Source organism: Dreissena polymorpha, chromosome 12, assembly GCF_020536995.1.
Source record: "Dreissena polymorpha isolate Duluth1 chromosome 12, UMN_Dpol_1.0, whole genome shotgun sequence".
NCBI lineage: Eukaryota > Metazoa > Mollusca > Bivalvia > Myida > Dreissenidae > Dreissena > Dreissena polymorpha.
Window position 1 is genome coordinate 42395861 of NC_068366.1, and position 16705 is coordinate 42412565.

At 34.4% G+C, this 16705-nt stretch overlaps 2 protein-coding genes across 3 annotated transcripts in view; one reads left to right on the forward strand and one right to left on the reverse strand.

Annotated features, from left to right (window-relative positions):
* The window catches only part of LOC127853099 (transmembrane protein 117-like), a 30076-nt gene extending 23904 nt beyond the window's left edge, over nt 1-6172 (forward strand). The window contains exon 6 of the mRNA XM_052387303.1: nt 750-6172. Coding sequence (XP_052243263.1) covers nt 750-1366 — 617 coding nt within the window. The 3' untranslated portion in view covers nt 1367-6172. The remainder of the gene's footprint in view (nt 1-749) is intronic.
* On the reverse strand, nt 5711-16439 carry LOC127853100 (splicing factor 3A subunit 2-like). Of its 2 annotated transcripts, none has more exons than XM_052387304.1 (8): nt 16283-16439; nt 13452-13595; nt 12796-12914; nt 10634-10743; nt 9559-9608; nt 9081-9221; nt 8547-8615; nt 5711-7366 (listed from the first exon to the last, which is right to left on the reverse strand). In XM_052387304.1, exons 2-8 carry the CDS (start codon nt 13575-13577, stop codon nt 6935-6937), a joined length of 1047 nt encoding a protein of 348 aa, XP_052243264.1. In that variant the 5' UTR covers nt 13578-13595; nt 16283-16439; the 3' UTR covers nt 5711-6934. The 2 variants fall into 2 exon arrangements, with proteins under 2 accessions (XP_052243264.1, XP_052243265.1); XM_052387305.1 differs by having other exon boundaries at nt 16262-16372.
* Nucleotides 16440-16705: the final 266 nt, after the last annotated feature.

A 16705-nucleotide genomic window follows, 5' to 3' on the forward strand; every position in this document is an offset into this window, starting at 1 on the left:
TTGGCTGTTTTCGGAAAAAACCTGAGGTATTGTCATAGCCAGCTCGTCGTGTCCGCTAAAACCTTGACATTTTGAACATTGGCTCTAAAATCAAAGTGCTTCAACCTACAACTTTGAAACTTCATACATTGTATGTAGCTGCACCTTGATGAGTTCTACACGCCACACCCATTTTTGGGTCACTAGGTCAAAGGTCAAGGCCACTGTGACCTCTAAAAAATCAAAAAAAAAAATCTGACAAGCTTTCATCTATTCAAAACTGCACCCTCAGCCGAGCGTGGCACCCGTTATGCGGTGCTCTTGTTTCCCCAGAGAACTGTTGCATGTCTTGAAGACTATCAGCATGAACAATATATATTTTCTTACAAACAAGTTATTTTCTTTATTAACAGTATCTGAAAAGTACAAATAATTTTAAATGTTCTAAAACTTATATCAGTATAGCAATTATGACATTAATTGGATATAGAATGGTACTGCATGGGGTTTATATGTTCAGGCATGTAATCCTAATATGGTGTTTACATAGAAAACAAATCAGCTTCATTTAGATTGATTACCAAGAAATTGGTGTGTTATCCTTCCTAATGTCAAACTCTAGGAGAATAATAACTTCTTACAAAGTTTGTAAGTTGGGGGAGGGAAGAAGGCAAAAATGTTTTACAAACATGTAAGATTTTTCACTATAAGATTTAATGCATCTCCCGATGGGGAGGAGACAAGCTCTATTCCCTTCCTTCTGATTCCAGGTAAATGGTTCAACTATGGAATCTTGTTCATGGTGATGTTGCTTGATCTAAACATGTGGAAGAACCAGATCTTCTACAACCCTTACGACTATGGACAGTATGTGAACAATGACGGCCGCATTTACACAGTCCAAGACGAGTACAGTCTGGAGAAATTCAATGCATCACAAATAACGTATGAATTCAGAAGCACCGAAATCAATCCAAATACCAACAGAACATTCATTTCTGATGACACTCACATGAATACTAAGTATCTCAATTATGCATTAGGGGCGAAAGCTATGGCTTTCATACCTAGCATTATAGCTTTCATTGTGTTTGGTGTGTTGATATGGTATTTTGGGCGAGAGAAACCAACTGAGGAAAAGCCGTATGCAGGTAGACTGAAAAAGCGTCCCAAAAGGCGATTTTCTGATAGATTAAAGTTCCAAATGCCCTGGAGAAAACGTGAGGAAGAACGACAGAAGATTCACGCTGTTCCAAAATTGTTGTATTTTAGAAGGAAAGGGGCCAAGCATGTTGAGGAAGAAAAGCAGATCCCTATTGAGGCATTTATTGATAAAATGGAGGTGACCAATGATCAAAATGTTGTGACTGTTACTGAACTCCCTTAGATGTCATTAACTCTTTCAGTGCTGGAACCGAATTTTGAAGGCCTTTGCAAACAGTTTGCATCCAGATGAGACACCATAGAACGTGGCGTCTCATCAGGATTCAAACTGTTTGCTATTCTGATAGTATTCTTTAAAAAATAGAAAATGCTAGTTTTTAGAAATTCTGCAGACGACATTAAAGCAGACGACAAATTTCCCAGCATGCAAAGGGATAAGGAATTACAGGGCATAAATATTGAACAAACATTCTGTTTTGGGAAATGATCAAAGCAGTACATAATGCTTTGCTGAAAAATGGTATGAACCTTTTTTAATTGAAATATATTAACTTAATTAGTATGAGTATGAAGATGTTGTTGTTCGAAAGCTTTTTACAAGTTAATTATATAATATATTTTTATATATAGATATTCTATATAATGTGTTCCTTATTGGTATAAAGAATTTTTAAGCTTTTTTTGTTTTTATCTTATTCAAATAGAAAGATGTTGCTTTGCATAAATAGGTGCTTTTATACTTCCAGGCTACTGTTATGTTTGACATTGAAATATTACAAATAGTGCCTACTTGTTATGTATTCCAAATCATTGCTCTTCCTATGCAGTGTTGTGGATATTATACTTCAACTTGTCAGAAAACTGTATTGCAAATAAAGAATGGAGATAATATAACGATGAAATTTATAAATGTTGTTGTTTGTAATGTTTGCATTTGGTTTGCTTAATAGACCCCTATTATATGCATGTGATTATACATTACTTGTGTTATATAACACTTGTTAAGGGATTATCACAAAAAATATATATCATAAAAGATATTTTGTAAAGTGTTCTTACTTTCAAATATACATATGTTAACACTGTCTTCAAATTGATATATGTAACTTTTAAAAACACAATAGTTTTGTTATTATCAAGCATTACTAACACATTGAAATATCCTGTACTAAAAATGTACTATGTAAATCATCTACTAAAAATATGCTGTGTAATGAACTTAACCATATACTATTAATTTACTGTGTAAACTAAATGCTATTAATTTACTGTGTTAACTACACTGTATATACTATTTATACTCTGTGTAAACCATATACTATTAATTTACTGTGTAAACTGTAAACTATTTATATATATTATAAACTATTTACTATTAATATTCTGTGTAAATTATATACTATTTATATAGTCTCAACTATATACTGTTATATACAGTGTATTTATCATCAATAACAATGACATTAGTGCACAAAAAGGATTTGTTTTATGTTATTTTTATATGATTAATACGTATGATCAGTTTTAATTTTAGTTTTACATATACACTGTCTGCCAAATTTACATGTCTACATAGCTACTAGAGGAAAACATTGAAAACTTTCTTATACTATATTAATTGCCATGATCAAAACTTAAGTGTATAATGATGATGCAATTTTGAGTCCAGTGAAATCGATATTTGTAAGTTTGTCAGAAAATGTGAGAAGGAACAAATTAAGTTTGATTTATCTTCTCTATGCTCCCCTTTTAAGAAGAGGGAGTATAGTGTTTTGCTGGATGTCGGTCGGTCTGTCTGTCTGTAGACCAGTTTGTTTGTGATGAATAATTCGTGAAGAGAATGACAAATTGGCTTGATACTTCCCATATGCATCTGCATTTGCCAGTAGATGACCCCTATCAAAATTGGGGTCACTAGCTCAAGGCCACTGTAACGAGTAAAAGTTCTTTCAGATCAATAACTTGAACAGATAGACCATTTGCTTGATACTTCCCACGAGTATTGGCCTTGGACAGTAGATGATCCCTATTTAAATTGGGGTCACTAGGTCAAGGTCGCAATTGGTATGAAAATCGTTTGTTATAAATTACTCTTAATCGAATTGACAGATTTGCTCGATTCTTCATATGTGAATTGGGCTTGGACATTAGATGACTTCTATTGAATTTGGGGTCAGTAGTTCAAAAGTCGAGGTCACTGTGACATGTGTTAAATTGGTTTAAATATAATAAAAAAATTGAGTGATGGGTGTAAGGGCCCTGTTTGGGGTGGCATCTGTCTCTGACCACGGAACTCTTGTTGAAATAGGATGGTTCAACTGTTGATATTTCATGTTTACTAAATGAACTGCTGTATTGTATAATGTTTAGTACAGATAATATATATATATAATTTGTGTTGTTAAAATATTGTCAACATGTTCTTAAAAATACTTTTAGCTGTACTGGTGCTTTTTACATTGTTATCGTGTATGTTACAGGCATAAATACTGATACCGGTAGATATAAACATGTCTGGTACCGGTAGATATAAACATGTATGCTGTTAACCAACACACCCAAACAAGCATTGCTATATTGTTTGGGTCTGCTTGTTTGTTATTTTGAAAATCAAATGTGCCTATTCCAGTTTTTATGTCCTTTATAAGCATGCTGATTGTTCAAATGGTCATTCAAAATAAATTTCAGTAGTTTTGATATAAAATCTTTCTTTATGGAATCCGCTTGTTACTTATCACTAACATTTCAATGTTCTTGTGAGATGATCTGTCCATTCATCTGGTACTGTTCAGTAAACACGTCGTCTTTGTTGTTCCTGAATATAGTGCTTTCTTTTAGTATAAAAGAAATCTGTAGAACTTCAATTACTAATGTATTCATAGAAACTTAATTTTTTAGCAATTATTATGATTAATTTTATTGCATGCAATTACTTCAATTACTGATGTGTTCTTACACCCTGTTTATTTTATTGCATGCAATTACTTCAATTACTGATGTGTTCTTACACCCTGTTTATTTTTAAGCTTTATGTTATAATGTATAATATGTAGTTATCAAGCACTTATTTTAATTAATGTAAGTTCATACAGTAGAACTTCAATTACGTATCTATTCATACGAATGTAAAAGATGTGAACTTTAATGCAAAAAAGTATTTCTCTTTTTCCTCGTTAATTGTTTTTGTTTTGGCTCCAGATATATTTGTATACTAGGTTGCTAGGGATGTATAAGGATATTAAGAGGTCTCAGATCTTAAGGTATTGCAGTATGTACCTCGAAGATAACATACTGGGTTGTAACAATATGTTGTGTTTATTTATGAGCTATTTTTATGAAACAGCTTTCTTTGTTATTTAAATATAAGTCATTCCTTAAGCTACTGTTGTGGTAAGAGTGACTGCACAAATCATGAAATCTGTAAAAATAACATTGTCTTTTTTGAAAATGTTACCTGTGAACATTATATTTATGTATTAGAATTCTGAATATAAAATATAATAAATATGTTATAAAATTGAATTACCACACTTGTTAATATATTATACAACATACATTATTGTATTTTTCATACAAAAAATTATATTTTATTTATTGTTTAACTTTTGTGAGTGGTATAAAATAGTGATCAAATAAAAAATATATCTTTAGAAATGTGTTGATTTGTTTGTAACCTTATAGTTGAGCTTTCACTTACATTTTCAATTAATTTAAATGTGATTGAAGCTTGACATTATTGTTTTTAAAAGCATTTGTGCCTTTGGTTTGAAGGATGGGTTTGTGATTGTGTTACGCATTGAATTGTTTTTCAAAGAATTTAATATTTAAACTTTTACATCTAGTCTCACTTAAACTTGTTTTTAAAGAGCAATTATGTCACCGAATTAATTGATGCAGTTGATACATCTAAATTGAATGAGATCATTAATAGGATTAATTATTTTGAGTTTCAATGTTATTTGTATGTTGTATAATGTTATATTGCACCTGAACAAAATCATAAGTTCCGAGCAAAAAATTCCCCATAGGTATTGGTCAGCATTTTAATAGATATAGTAATAATTGTGAAGAATATCTATGGCAGAATTGATAAGTTATAAAGAACTTAGTTTTTTCTTGCACAAACTCTCTAAGAGCTTATTATAGCAGTCACAATGCAAGGCTTCCCCTAGCTGAAAAAAGCCAAATTGTTATTGTGATAATTTTTGTCAAAATTCTTCTCATTTTGGCCAATTAGTATTTATCAAAAATAAATTGTAATTAAATAGGTAAATATGTAGCTGTGAGCTTGTTTGGTAAATTAGTAGAGGAAGCCCTACATCGGTCAAGTGTATGTGCGTGCTTGTGCATCACGTGTGATGTTGGTCTTTCTACCTGGTTCAAGGTTACACTTAAATTTAAAGGTCAATTTACAAAAGCTAGTCTGGACTGTAGTTTTGTCATTCATCTTAAATGAACTTGCAATAAATGAGCAGAAAGCCTTTGGTATTCAACAGGCATCTTCATACCTCAAAGGTCAATGCAGAATCAAAGGGGAGATGAAAAGGAAGGAATTAACATAATAAAATGACGTTTTGTTGTATGGTTTATTCTCATTCAATGCATTAATATCAATAACCAGTACATCTGAATAAAAATAAAAACAAGAAATGTGTTTGTCAGAAACACTATGTCCCCTTCTGCGCCGCTTTGACTTTTTTTACCTTTGACCTTGAAGGATGACATTGACCTTGACCTTTCACCACTTAAAATGTGCAGCTCCATGAGATACACATGCATGCCAAATATCAAGTTGCTATATTCAATATAGCAAAAGTTATTGCAAAATGTTAAAGTTGGCGCAAACCAACCAACAGACCAACCAACCAACCAACAGACAGGGCAAAAACAATATGTCCCCCACTATAGTGGTGGGGGACATAAAAATCGATAACATCCACATGATATGATGGCCCTGTAGTGCTCACCTGAGTTCATATTCAAACCAAGTCAGAGAAAGTTCCATCCAGAAAAGTATGTCTTAAGAGTATTAACGCTCTAATAGCTGACGTTATAAACCACAGGAAACTGGACATAAAATCACACATGCTCACCTTGATCACTTTGTGCTCACATGAGCTTAATCCTTTCAGTGCGGGAACCGAATTTTAAAGGCCTTTGCAAACAGTTTGGATCCAGATGAGACGCCACAAAACGTGGCGTCTCATCAGGATCCAAACTGTTTGCTATTCTGATAGTATTCTTTGAAAAAAATCGAAGAAAATGCTAATTTTAGAAATTCAGCAGAAGACATTTTAGCAGACGACAAATTTCCCAGCAAGCAAAGGGTTAAAGAAATACATTACAAAAATCTTAAAATGATGACCATATTTATCTATGAAAGTTTCTACCATGGAAATTCTAACAATTGAAGTCAGAAATATTTGTAATTGATTACTAAATGTTTGCACAGTTCTTTTGAAAACATTAAGACTCTGCTTGTAAATCCACGAGAAAAATTATAATTCAAACATACAAGGTAGATCTACAACAATCTGATAACTAACAAACAACTGATCCTCTAACTTATAAACTGGAAACCAAAGTTCAACATGATCTCTCTGGTAGTTTCAACTATTATTACAGTTCTTGAGATTGTTTACAGTTGCAATTTACATATATTTAAAACATACTAGGACATCTCTAGGCTTAATTTTTAACCATGACAAATGTGAATCATGAAAACAAGTATACATAATTACATAAAATGGCATGATCATGTTTACAAATGAACATTCCAACACAATGTAGTCTATGAAGATGGTGGTGGTGGTGGCGGAGGTGCAGCTGCCCTCACATGTTGCATATGGCCTGACATAGGCGGGGGAGGGGGGACAGGTGGGGGAGGGGGCGCCCCCATACCTGGCAGGCCACCCATGGGAGGCATAGGGGGAGGGGCCATTGGAGGGGGACCAGGTGGTCCCGGTGGCATAGGGGGACGAGGCGGAGGGGCCATGCCTGGGGGCATCTCCATGGGAGGAGGGCCGCTCATAGGGGGTGGAGGCATTCTGGGGGGTGGGGGAGGCATGCGAGGGGGCATGCCCTGTGGGGGTGGTCCCCCCTGCTGCACCTCCATTCTCTCCTCTTCCCTCACAGGACCTCCACGCTGAGCGTTGTCACTCTTTGGGGGAGCTGGTGGTGGCTGGGGCTTCGAGTCTGCCTTGAATGCAAACTGCAGGAAAAACTGTAACAACAAATGGCATTTTGTATTAATAAACTGTTTAACCTGCATTAAGCACTTACCTTCAAACTACCCCTTAAATTAGTGCCTCTTAATTTCTTCATGACTAATTCCACCCTATAAAATATCTAGTAAAACAACTGCGATTACAAACGATGTGTTTGTGAAACACTATGTCCCCATATATTTGACCTTGAAGGATGACCTTGACCTTTCACCACTTGCAAAATATGAAGTTGCTATCTTCAATATTGCAAAAGTTATGACAAATGTTAAAGTTTGCTAAAAATCAGAAACAAAGCAACACAACAAGACAGGGCAAAAACAATATGTCCCCCACTATAGTGGTGGGGACATAAAAAAATACCACCATTACGCAAACAAAAGCAGGTGGATCAGTTTGCTTATGATAAGATATTAAATGACCAAAAGTCAGTACTAAATCATAGTTATTAAGCAACTGTCACATTTGCTGTGAATGTGTGAATAAACAAATTTGCAAGCTTGTTATAAAATAATCATACTGTTGACAGTCTTTTGTTTTATGGTAAACAACACAGCTTCATACGTCTTAGTAAAGAGAAATTCAGCCCAACTTGTACTTAATAATAATAATAATAGCGATAATCATCTAACTTTTTTTGTTAACTAAAACCAAAATGCTCTGCTTTGTTGCCCTGTGTTCAATATGGGACAGTAAGAAATAAATTGGATAATGTTAGAAATGCACTTACCGGTAATTGTGAAGCACTAAACTCTTCATCAGAATATACACTTTTTGTGTAATTTTATTTCTTACACTTGTAATTGATTGCAGGCAATACACACCCAATAGTGACAGTATATATCACATTCATAAGATAAAGTTAGCTTGTAATAATTTTTTTTCACAATGGTGTAAAACTAGTTAAGAAAAGTTTATATAGTTTAAAATGTTAAGAGACATTGTTAAAGATCAGCCATCTGGAGCCTCTAAAAGAATGTTAAACGTTTTTGTACATAATTTCTTTTTCTGCTTATCCACATTAATTGGTAATATCATATAATATATGTATTGAAATGTTACATTAAGTATGTTCATGCTAACAAGTAATACTAAATTTTAACAGAAATATTTATGAAAAATGTCTTAAACTAAAATGTGTTTGATTATTGCACATGAAACAGATATCAATGTACTCACCTGTTTTGTTTCCTTGTTCCAGTGATTCCATAACTTCTTAGGATCTTTATCCACTTCTCTGCTTGGAACCTGTCAATAATGTTTATATACATGCATGTTCACACTGTCATATATACATCAACGCTTGGCATTCAGATATTCATGTTAAGATTTCTTTTGAAAAACAACAAGAGATGTGTTTGTCTGAAACACAATGCCCCCTAATGCGCTGCCTTTTGCTCTTTTTTTTACCTTTGACCTTGAAGGATGACCTTGACCTTTCACCACTCAAAATGTGCAGCTCCATGAGATACACATGCACGCCTAATATCAAGTTGCTATCTTCAATATTGCAAAAGTTATCGCAAAACTTTAACCAAAGTTAAAGTTTTGAGACAGAATGACAAAGTGACAGAATGACAGACAGACAGGCAAAAAACAATATACCCCCGATCTTTCGATCAGGGGGCAAAAAAAGTCATGATGATATAAGATATTAACTGTATACATGGTAATTACTGATAATGATATTTACCAGAAAACAAGCACTTTTACCTTGAAAGCAATAGTCTCATAGGGCTCTGCTGCAAACAGCAGGTACTGCCACCTGCGGTCAGGGGGCTCCACTTTCTGCTCATAGGCTGCCATGAACCTGTGTCTGGGCATGATGCCGTCCACAATCTCGGGGTAGTCAATCTGAGGGCAAGCACAGTCAGCAGTTACACTGATGCACATTTCTGCTTTTCAGTGCAAGCACAATGCTGTTCACACCTCTTTCACACTAACCTTTATTCCATTTTATGGTTGCAACTAATTTGTATAACTCTATTAGATAATAGTACAAGTACATGTATTACAATTTACACATACATAGTGTTTTAATGCAAAATTAACATCTTGTGACCCTTAAAATTGTTTTATATGCACAAGCAAAATTACTATCACTTCAGTATTTTTACTCCTCAGTGTTAATTTCACCCTTTGAAATTGTATGTAAGGGGTAAATGATAATAAAATATTAAACATAAAATACCTGAAATAAAAGACTTTGTTGCTGATTTTCTGGATCTCTCTGTTTGGTAACTGAAATACAAATGGAGGGAAATACACAAAAATCTGCCCATTTGTTGAATAAGTCAATATCTATCACACTAGTTAGAAGGGATAAAATACACATTTGTAGCCATTTTTTACAATATTTCCTTAATGTCACCTGGTGCCCCAACGAACTTAAATGTTTTGAGCAGGCAACCTTCACAAGATTTTACAATAGACTTATAAGAAAAACTGCCCAAACACAAGAAAGGCGTGTTATTTAACAGACCATAGTCATTTTTGGATAGACTAACAACCCATATTTAAAAGTTCTGAGCAAGGTTCATTCTGAGTGCGTCAAAAAGGTGATTTCTAGAGGGTTTATGACGTTTGATTATATCAACATTAACAAAACTGCCCCACCTGATGGCAGCCATATTACATTGTATATGATGAACAGGAACCACATTTAACTTCTAAAATAAACAGTTAGAAATAAGGTTCAGAGCAACTTCCATGACGATTTAGCAAATAAATGTGACTTAAATAGTGTTAACAAGCTTTTAATAATGTATCTTAAGGCCTTGTTTTTGACCAGAAATGACCCAGTGTCTAACTCATCTGAGACAAATGTTCTCAACTTGTGTTTCATGAAGACTTTGCAATAAATGTGGCCTCAAGTATTCAAATTCTTTTGTATTGACATTGACCTAGTAACATAGTTTTTCATCACACATTATTCAATTTTGAACTGATTCCTAAAAGTGTTGGGACAAATGTACATAAATTATTTTTGTTACCAAGTGAGATTGTTTTGACCCTGACGACCCAATTATCACCTCAGCTGAGATAGCATGGGGACAAATATTGTGATAAAGTTTAATTAAATTTGAGAAATAATATAAAGTCTACAAAGTTGAAAAGCTTTTGACATAGAAACCTATTTTTTTAATCACAAATAATATAACAATTTTGATTTACTATTAATTCCATTTTGATATGTAACTACTTTTGATCAGCCAACAATTGTGTACTACATTCTAAACATGGATTGTCATCATGCAATAATATACCTTTGTAACCTGGGCGACCAATCTTCACAAATTTCTTGATGTCCACCCTTGGTTTCTCTGGGGCTGGCTGAGCAGGTGCGTCTTTAGCCTCCTTGGCCGCTCGGCGTGCTCTGAAATGGGGACATACTTAGTATGACTCACTGATTTTCAATTGAGCTGCATTCTGATAAAACTGGACTTAATGCATGGGCGTAAAGTGTCTTCCCTGATTAGCCTGTGCAGTAGGCAGGGAATACACTTTTCACTTTAATATAAGTTTTTGTTTTTAAAAATTCTGCTATAAGCGTAAAACAAGTTTAGACCAAAAAAAGGACATCCCTGTTTAGCCTGTTCACACTGCACAAGCAAGTCTGGGATGACAATTTACACACATACATTAACCCTTATGTTATCTGAAAGAGCCTCAATCATGCCCATAGAGGAATATGTAGCTTCTTTAGCTATTTATTCAGGCAGTTTTCCTCTTTTGTAATAATTAATTTGCTTTTACATGAAATCCATGCGCATTGCAAGCACTGCTCTACAAATTGTTCATTGATTTTTCATTCAGTACAAAATAACTAAGAACAATTCTTTGCAAGTTAACTCAGTAGATGCACAAGAAGGTTCAAACAAAAATTCATTATTTTCTTCAAAATGATCAAAGGTCTTAGTCCAGAACATTTGTCCTCACTGTCTCTACAATCAGTTCACCAGCAATCTACAAGTTTGTTACGTTATTCATCCCACTAAAATGGTGCTAGGGCTAGGCCTACCTGTACCAACATGCCTTCTTGCATTCAACAATTGCTGCTTGGAATTCACTTCCAGACGATGCAAAGCTTGTTGATGACATATCTGAGCAAAGCATTTTCAGATCGAAGCTATTGTATCGTACGCATCAAATTTGAAGAATTTGCGTAAACGTCAATTTGGTTGCGTTTCCAATACGCATGATATTTTATTTCTTTGCGTTTTTAAACATTTTAATAGGGTGAAAGACGCAGATACGCAGCTTATCTGGGGCACTGGTCCATACTTTCATTGAAGGCTCAGGAAGGTTTAGAACGGTATAACTATCGGTTCTCTATGTCACAACATTCAAAAAAAATAAAATAAAGCAAAATGCAATTGTCATTTAGCAGTATGCAATTGTCATTTAGCAATATGTAATTGTCATTTGGCAACATGAATGGACTGGCGGATATTCTCTTCCATAATGCCCCCCCACTATAGTGGTGGGGGACATAATAAATACATGTATGTGTAAATCAACTCAATAGTTTTATGAATATTATATTGAATATCAACATTCAATATAATGTATGCTACATATGTATATAACCATTAGCAAAATGCAAGCAGGGGTGTCAATTGTCCCAAATTTGAAATCCGGAAAATTAAGCCGTAGGATAAAGGGTAGAGAGGGCCCAACCCCCCGAGCCCTAGCTTATTGTTCTTTTTTTATAGTCTTTCTAGGTGCATTTTCTGGTGAGTACAATGCGAAATATTATAAACCAAACCATCCGTAACACCGCAGGTGTATTTGTCTATCTAAACAAATGATATTAAGAACTTCGAAATTAAATTAAAATCGACAAACCAGCGTATCCGAAAACGACTGTCCGAAAACATGTCGCGATACATCATTTCCAAATGAATTAAAATATGCATATCGTTTGACTGCAGAAAAAGAAAACCAGTCACCAGTAACCTAGCAAATACGCAGTCAATATATAATTTGATTAACATATTGTTTTAAAATATGATATTGCAGTGCTTTACTTTGCCAGTTACTGCTCATGTCAGTGCAAGCCGCTTACCAATCAGAAATCAATAAATAAAATCGGTACCAAGCGCAAATGTCCGGAATGCCGACGATGCTATAACAATATTCGTTCTGAAATGATCCCGCACTAAAAGAATTTTGTCCCTACCCCCACCCGCCTTAAACAAACACATCGGATTTACATTCACCTCAAAATCAACCCTGGACGGCTCAAATCCGGATTTCCGGAATAATCAGGAAAATTGACACCCCTGGCAAGTTATGCACTCAAATACTATCTGAAATACAGTGCAAATTTAACATCAACTGGTAGACATATCACATCAGATAGGCATATAAAGAGCAACAAGACTAGTGCACTGATAGGTCCAGAAGTAAATGCGATCAGTCTTACAGGTTGGCCTGATGTTTCTTGCCCTGTGTATGGGCCAGGTAGCTGCCCTCATTGTTGTGTAGTGTGAGACACAGCTTGCACTCATAGGAGCCCAAGTGATTTTTCATGAAATAAGGATCCTGAAAAAAAAACATAATCAAAAAGCAATCTGAATGTTTTATTACAACACTTTAAGCAATCATATTCTACTTCTAAACAATCTCTTAAAACTACTACAATCATTGACAATAGCACCGCATAACCGGTGCCACGCTCGGCTGTGAAAGCTTGTCAGAATTTATTTTTTTTAGAGGTCACAGTGACCTTGACCTTTGACCTAGTGACCCAAAAATGGGTGTGGCGTGTAGAACTCATCAAGGTGCATCTACATATGAAGTTTCAAAGTTGTAGGAGGAAGCACTTTGATTGTAGAGCAAAATGTCAAGGTTTTAGCACGACACCGGGGGACAACACGACAAAGACGAGCTGGCTATGACAATACCTCGGGTTTTCTCTGAAAACAGCCGAGCTTAAAAAACAAAAACGCCCAAAATGGCTCATTTTAAGCAGGTGCTAGAGTTTAAATAAGTGTGTACTGATTACTCACTCTTAATAAATGTTAAGATAATTGTTTAACCCATTTATGCCTTTATATCACAAAAAAATAGCAATCTTACCTTATTGAGGTCAATGGTTTCCAAGGCAAGCTGTCTGAGCCTCTCCCGACGATCCCTGTTAGACTCTGACGCTGAGGCAACACCTCCACCACCTGTTTTCCCACCAACACGATTTTGAAAATCCATTTTGTGCTATTTCTGTTTCTGAAATTAACAAAACAAGTCTTACATACATGTAGCATAAACAAGTCTTACATACATGTAGCATAAACAAGTCTTACATACATGTAGCATAAACAAGCCTTACATACATGTAGCATAAACAAGTCTTACATACATGTAGCATAAACAAAACAAGTTTTACATACATGTATCATAAACAAGTCTTACATATATGTAGCATAAACAAGTCTTACATACATGTAGCATAAACAAGTCTTACATACATGTATCATAAACAAGTCTTACATACATGTAGCATAAACAAGTCTTACATACATGTAGCATAAACAAGTCTTACATACATGTAGCATAAACAAGCCTTACATACATGTAGCATAAACAAGTCTTACATACATGTAGCATAAACAAAACAAGTCTTACATACATGTATCATAAACAAGTCTTACATATATGTAGCATAAACAAGTCTTACATACATGTAGCATAAACAAGTCTTACATACATGTATCATAAACAAGTCTTACATACATGTAGCATAAACAAGTCTTACATACATGTAGCATAAACAAGTCTTACATACATGTAGCATAAACAAGTCTTACATACATGTAGCATAAACAAGTCTTACATACATGTAGCATAAACAAGTCTTACATACATGTAGCATAAACAAGTCTTACATACATGTAGCATAAACAAGTCTTACATACATGTAGCATAAACAAGTCTTACATACATGTAGCGTCAAGAGGTTAAAGCTTATATCTTGATTGACCCTAATATTAAAGTGCTTTCGTTTCTTTGAACATCCAAATGCACATCAAATCATGTGTCATCAGCTAGAAAAAACCACCAAAACACAGTTGCTTCCATCAGATCGGGAGACAGCCTGATGAAAATAATAACTAGTTTCAACCTTTGCCCATCTTCATTCAAGTAGTATAGGGAACACTTAACTCAAATTAACAAGATGTTTCATGAGTTAGAAACCTAACAGTTTGAATATTTGTAAATTTTTATTGTTTTTACAAGAACACAATATAAATTCATTTACTCAGAATATCGTTTACACTGAATGCAGGAGTTATCCATTACCGTACTCACTGAATGCGGTAGCTATCCATTACTGTAATCACTTTATGAGGTAGTCATCCATTACCGTACTCACTGAATGAGGTAGTTATCCATATAATACCGTACTTACTGAATAAGGTAGTTTTCCATTACCGTACTCACTGAATGAAGTAGTTATCCATTACCATACTCACTGAAGGAGGTAGTTATCCGTTATAGGTTTACATAAACATTCTATCTAAAATGCATATACATGTTGGTTAAAATTGTTGATTCATCCAAAATGGAAGCGTAAGTAGCTTTTCATACTAAACTTAAACCAATATCTTTCCGATAAAGGTATGTAAGCGTGACAGAAAAGATATGAAAAACGTCATGCCAGTGAGGTTAGAATGGCATTTGCATTTAACAATTTCATTAACTGACTACCAAAGGTGAACCCCAAACAAAATATTTGTAGGATTTGGCAGAATATCCATTTAAATTAATGAGCAATCAATTTTTTTTAATATGATACAGAGATTGGGATATTTTTTCTCTGATGGGATTACTGCCCCATAGATGAAAAAACAATGGGCACTTACAAATTTGAATGGGCACTTTGCAAAAATGAATGGGCACTTCTCGAGATTTATTTCGGGTAAAAATTGCAGACAATAGGAAAATCAGCATCAGTAAAATTGCGACCCCATCAAATTTATTTTATGAGTCTGCGATGGAACTATATTGTTTAACATGTTAATTATATTGAACAAACTCGATATTATTGTAGATAAATAATATTACCTTGTAATTTGATAATTAGTATAAATAATCCAATAAAACAATGCCATTATAATTTACGATAATGGATTTGTGTTTATGAATTTTGTAAACAGTGGCGTCAGCCATAGTTAGGAACTAACTGTACAGAAAGTTTGTAAATCGGAACTAATCAGTATATCTTGATAAATGTTTTTGTCGTTTCAATGCTTAGGGCCGAGTAATCTCGGCAAATCAGAACTCAACTTGCATAAACACTTGCACCATTAACCGTTAAACTCGACCTCTTTTCTCTGCAAAAGATTCAAAGGCGGATCTATGCACCTGATATTATAAATTGGACAATTCCCATTGTGTAATGGTGCTCATCGAAATACGGAAATGATGCACACTTTTTTGTTTTATTGGGAAAAGAACGCACCTTTATACCAATCTCTGATGATAAGGAGTGAAACAAATTTTCGTTTGAAAAAAGCCATTTGCCTTAGGTTGCTCAGCTGAAATTTTCGGAAACTGCACAGTAGTGTAGGTTCCAGCAGCGGCTTTCTTACTAAAACTTAGTTAATTTATTCCTTTACCTAATGTATACCTTGGACACTTATCATTTTATTTTTTTTGGGGGCATTATGGGAAGTTTAATACAAATGAATCGGAAATGCTGATTATCCGGAACTGGTTGACAAACTGTAGTTTATTTTAGATAACAACAATATTTTAGAAAACAGATATCGCGAAAACGTGTGACGGAATACAATATATATGTTCAGCATCTTTCAAAAGAACAATCGTGACAATAAATTTTATTTTTCTTAATTTACAAATGCTACTTGAATAAAATAATAATGACTTACACACAGATTGAATAAGCATACCTCAATTTTTTACCAAATCGTTTTTTAGTTGCAGGGGTCTTTTGATTAAAGCATGTTCGAAGACACTTGTCACAAACGGTCCGTCTAAAATACGTATATGACTCATATCCGCGGATATGAACGAAAAGTGCGGATATGAACGAATATAGGCAATATGTATGCGTTTTTTGCAGTTTTTTTATGAAAAAAATCACTGTTGAATAAAACATTCACAATTTGTGATAAATCTGTTAACATTGCCTCAAAATAGAGCAATGTAATAGACATTATCATGTTTCCAACACTAAATTCATATCCGAGACCATGACGAAGGCTACACACCACCAACAATATTACTCCACAATTGTTTGCACTCTGGACCCAACCGGCCTACTCTTTACGGAGAATCCAAAGATGGACGAAGTGTTACGATTGATTTGTGTG